The 5285-nt window shown below is 33.9% G+C and overlaps 1 protein-coding gene across 1 annotated transcript; it reads left to right on the top strand.

Annotated features, from left to right (window-relative positions):
• The first annotated feature begins 2002 nt into the window (after positions 1–2002).
• On the top strand, positions 2003–2704 carry LOC149551311 (uncharacterized). Its single transcript, XM_089789655.1, has one exon. The coding sequence runs from the start codon at positions 2035–2037 to the stop codon at positions 2509–2511; it is 477 nt and encodes a 158-aa protein (XP_089645781.1). The 5' UTR covers positions 2003–2034; the 3' UTR covers positions 2512–2704.
• The last annotated feature ends 2581 nt before the right edge of the window (positions 2705–5285 follow it).

Genomic DNA, 5285 nt, shown 5'->3' with positions numbered 1-5285 from the left:
TAATCAACAACTTTGGAATAAACGTTGATGATAATAAACAAGTATGCAATAAACCTAGGATAATGTGCATTGATATAATGCCTTAATTATTTTAAGTTACATGATTCTCTCATAAACGCTCTATGATAAACACTATCTAAATATGATTTTGAGCACGCCTGTGATGCTTTCAAATAATTTCAAATGAATGACTTTAAATATAACAAAGTAGCATATAAGTCAATACAAACATGCACTAAGTCAATGTAAAAATGGCTAGTTAAAAGATTAAACATTATTTTGAATTGCTAAAGTTTGTGAGTCATATTTGACGAATGAGTTGACTTCGCTAAAGTCCACAACTATAGATTTAAACTTGGTTGACAAATGATGGATCTAAATACCAAGATTGATATTTGGTAATAAATTGAATAATAAGATCTGGATGTGGTGTTGTCATGAACTAAATTTGTTCAAATATATACCATTGTTAAAATAATAACTTGAATAATATTCTAATCAAAACAAACCTAAAACACAAATGAAAAACTAAACACCCTTTAATATGCTATATTTGAATTTTTTTACTGGAGGAATTTTCGTTTAAGGTCTTTTAGCTACTTGATATGGGAGCAAAGCCTTACGTTGAAGCTATTTGGTTAAGAGCCAAGAACTGAGGAGAGGGCAAAATCATAGTCTCATCTCTTATGATGTTGGAGTCTTGCACTCAATAAGACTTGATCCCTAGTGGGCTCATTAAGAATCTTTCAACTTCACCAACATAGCAAAGGTCCATAGGCCATATGTTAAAATTAAAAATGTGCATGGATACATAATAATAAGGGGAATGACTATCTAGCCTCATGCATCCTAGCCCTTCATTAAATATCATTCTCCAAAATCAAATATAAAAATAGATAAGTATCTATTTACATGTCTAAAAAATTAAAGTTTGCAATATTTAAATAATAACAATTATACATAAATGAAAATATGAAATTACCTTTTCTCTTTCTTATATCTAATTATTTATCTTTATATCTTTATATATGTTAAGTCCAAAGAAGTGATATTGTGAGAATGTATATCTATTAATCTATCTATATATTAAGTCTAAGAATTGATGTTGTATACTTCACCTTGTAACCGAAATGATAGGCCTTCTGAGCCAACACAAAAGCAGGTATAAAATAGTTCATACACCCCATGTGGACCTACGGCATACAGATTATAAAAACCTCCACTCAATACGGTAAACCTAAGAAGAATGATATGCGTCACGAAGTTGCAAGTAATGAATGCACGGAATACACAAAAGGCCATGATTACAAAGAAATAAATTAATGAGAATTCGAGAAGGAAGCGACATGGAATTATCGGTGATTTGTGATTTGAACAGCATTAAAGGGTTGACTGACTGCCTTCCATCCTGAACTGGTAAGATCATTGAAAGTCCCTCCCACCTCACATCTTTTCCTTAGCTTTTTCCTTCAGTTCACCACTTTTGCTGCTACAATTCCTTACCAATCAGTCTTCTCATTCTTCTTCCTTCCCAAATTATTATATGTAATCCATGAACAACATCCACAAATCCTCCATGGACTGTAATTCCTTCCTTTGCTGGATCATTGAATGCGAGATCTTCTATTGTACTCGTCTGAAATTGCCATTGTATTGATCGGAGTGCCTTTGCATATGGGTTGTTCCTGATATTCCATTCTATTCGCCTTATTGTCCGCTATACTTGTTGACTTCACTCCTTCAAATTATTTGCATACGCACCCATATTTTTATATCCTCTATATATCGTCAATCTCCAGGTCATTTTCAGCTATGATTGAGTAGTATTCCCAATCTCAACTGCATCCTATTCGTTCGGTACTATTTCTGGGAAAAGAAAGCCCAAAGAAAGAAATCTTCAGATCTAAAAGGACTTCACCTTTCAGAGCTTGAAGTGCTGAAAATTCCTAATTGAGGGGTTTTGTAGCCTTTTTTTGGGTGGCTTTTGTTTGCAGATCAGCTGATGCTATTTTGAGAATAGGAAATTTTGCAGAAATGGGTATTGGCAAAAGAAAGGCAGATCCTGATTCATTTGATAGTGAAGATATTGACATTGGGATCCTATCTTTGAAGCCCTTATTGACAAAGTGTTCAAAGGAGGGATCAGTTATTCGCACCAAGAAAAGTGAAGAAGATTTTGTTCATAGCAAGAAAAGTGAAGAAGATTTTGTTCAGAGCAAGAAAAGTGAAGAAGATTGTGTTAACAGCAAGAAAAGTGAAGAAGATTGTGTTAATGGAGGCTGTGAGACACCCAAGGGTCAGGAGAACAAGATACCGGAATGCCTAGAATGTCCTCCCGCACCAAGAAAAGCAAGGCCTAGAGTTAAGCGGAAGCCTGAAAAAATTGCAAGGGATTTTTTCTTTGTGCCGGCTGATTTGGATTCAGTGTTTTTCCCATATCAGATTCTCAGGCCAAGGAAAAAAATTCAGTGGTCTGGCTCTGAAAAGAAAAATGGAGACGGCCTTATTTAGATCTTCTTTTCTTTTGTTTGGAGGTTCAATTTGGTTGTTTCATTTCATGGGTGCAATATATTTGCAGACTGTAAATTAAATTATATAGTAGGTACCCATAAGAGCTTCTCAGATAAGCAATGGAGAAAAGGGTTTGGTTTTTATATGCATCTGAGAAGCAATGGATATACTTAATACATATCCATGGAAGTTGTTTGGGGTTTATGTGTACTGGTTTGTTTGACAAGTTTGCTTATATGCAGTTTGCTGAACATTATATATGAGTATGATCTTTTACAGTCCATGGGCAGCCATTGATTTCAGTCTCTTCTTATTGAAAATGTATTATGTAACTGAGATTTGTTTGGATGTCTGGATAAAAAGATATCTTATGGTTTTTGCGTTTTCATTCTTTTCTTTGTCGTCTTCAATGTTGATCATTTGTTACTTTGTGAGAATCATTTGTTGAGGTGCACTAGAATACAAGAGATAAACGACTAAAAAGGAAGATTTCTTATACTTATTTTGCTGGTATGCAGTTGTCAGAATTCTCTGCAATTGTCTTCTTCGTTTAGATGTATTTGTGTGACAATCTGAATGATTGGCCATGCAATTCAATGGTGGAAAACTAAATTGGAGAAAATGGCCCATGAAAGGAAAAAGTCTCTTGATCTCACTCTTTGTTTTCCAAAAGTGTGGACCAAGCCATCATGTTGTGGTTTGAACTTTTAACTATATTATGTGTACCAGAGAAACATCAGACCCAGATGAGGAAACAAGCTTCTAGAATGAAGCCACGCCAAACATTGTCAAAAAAGAGTCCCATCACATTCACTGATCTATAATTAGCCTGTAATGGCGTAAAGATTTTCCATCATCTATATTAGTCAACTGGTCCTACAGTTATCTGCCTTAAGAAAGTTCTGTATTGGCCAATTGTTTAACACAACTTTCATCATCTTGCAAGGACAATCACACAAGGGACAATTCCTCTGGTCTTAGGATTCAATCAATTTTTTTGGTTTGGATGATAGTCGAAATCTGGGATGGCTGTTTAATTTTTTTAGTTCATTTCATTTTATGATTAATCATGGACTTTGATTATAAGTATTGATAAGAAAATATCTATGTAGAAACCTTTTTCAAAGTATTTTGTTTCACATCTTCAGTATTTCTTCTAGATCAAAATTGAGATCTGAATGTTCTTGGTGTTTAAGCTCTACCTTTAAAACTACTATGAAAAACTATTAGTTAATGTATGCATTATGAAAGGTATTGTCGGAAAATTTGTATGATCTGCGTATTATGGTTCTACCTACGGAATTTGAATGTAATGGCCACGAGTTTTAGAATGCAACAAGACATCCATATCTTTCATACATCATAACTTCAATCTTTTCAGAAATGGCTGGATAACCATATCCAGATAATGCATGTGTTATAAAAGGTAGTGTTGGAGAAACTGAATGTTTTTGGACTTGAAAAGTTTTTCCTATGGAATTCAATCATTTTTTTTGTTTGGATGATAGTCCAAATCTGGGTCAGCTGTTAAATTTCTTTAGTTCATTTCACTCCATGGTGAATCATGGAGTCTGATTTGAGGTATAGATAAGAATATATCTATGTAGGAAACTTTTTCGGAAGTATTTTCTTTCACATTTCTTTGATCTTCAGTTTTTCTTCTAGATCAAAATTGAAATCTGAATATTCTTGGTGTTTGAGCTCTACCATTTTTCATTTAAAGCTCTACCTTTAAAACTACCATGAAAAACCAATAGTTAATGCATGTATTATTAAAGGTAGTGTTGGATGAACTGTATGATCTGGGTATTTTTAAGTTCTACCTATGGAATTTGAATGTAATGGCCACAAGTCTCACAATGCACCAATACATCCGTATCTCTCATATATCATAGCTACATTCTTTTCAGAAGTGGCTGGATAGATAGTATTGGAGAAACTGAATGTAATGGGAAACGTCTATCCAAGTATTACTAAGCAACAAGACATGTCCATACCCTTCATATGCTCTTTTCTCATTCATTCATACATGATAGGAACAAACTAGTTGTATTCAGACAATGTAGTATTATAAAAGGTAAGTATTAGATAAACTGCCGTCTACTGATCAAATTTGGGCCTTAAACAGCGAAATTAATGCCTGATCTGATCTGGTCCATGATGAACATGTGAGAAAGCCAAGGTGAAGTTACTTCTTTCAACTTCTTGAACTTCCAAGTAACTGCAAATTTACCAAACAAGAAGGTACGTTCTCCTTTTCTTATTTTAGTTATACAATCTGTTGATTCGGATATTACGCTCCTGCAAACCAGATTTTGTCGTCTGAATAGAAGCCAAAGTATAGGAATATTCAGTCCCCATTTCTTGAGAATGACTGAACAATAATATATTCTCATCTATCAAAGAAACAGAATTCAAGAATGCTCTTCTTTCCCCAAAACACCTTTATCAAGCAGTTAGTCTTGATGGGGATCTGGATTTTTATTATGTCATAACAAAAATGAACGGTCTAATATCTGGATTTTTCTTATGTCACAACAAAAATGAACGGTCTAATTTCTGTGTATTTGTTGATGAGTAATCGTAATTTTGTAATAGCAAATTCGGGCCATTTTGATTGGAAGTCAATTGAAGAAGAACGTTTGGGAAAATGCTGGTGCAGATTTTTTTAAGAGAAGAACGTGTTTGGAATTTGGAAATGACAGCTGTTTTTGCATTGGAAGCATCAAAATAGTTTTATCGTTGCTCAGACGCATTTACCAAGAAAAAGAAGA

This window comes from Cupressus sempervirens, chromosome 6 (assembly GCF_028749045.1).
Source record: "Cupressus sempervirens isolate cs-2001-9-10 chromosome 6, ASM2874904v1, whole genome shotgun sequence".
Taxonomy (NCBI): domain Eukaryota; kingdom Viridiplantae; phylum Streptophyta; class Pinopsida; order Cupressales; family Cupressaceae; genus Cupressus; species Cupressus sempervirens.
This window is presented reverse-complemented; position numbering and strand designations above follow the sequence as displayed.

What these genes read in the sequence shown, in the direction of transcription:
- LOC149551311 (XM_089789655.1), top strand. Translation starts at nt 2,035, where the DNA reads ATGGGTATTGGCAAAAGAAAGGCAGATCCTGATTCATTTGATAGTGAA.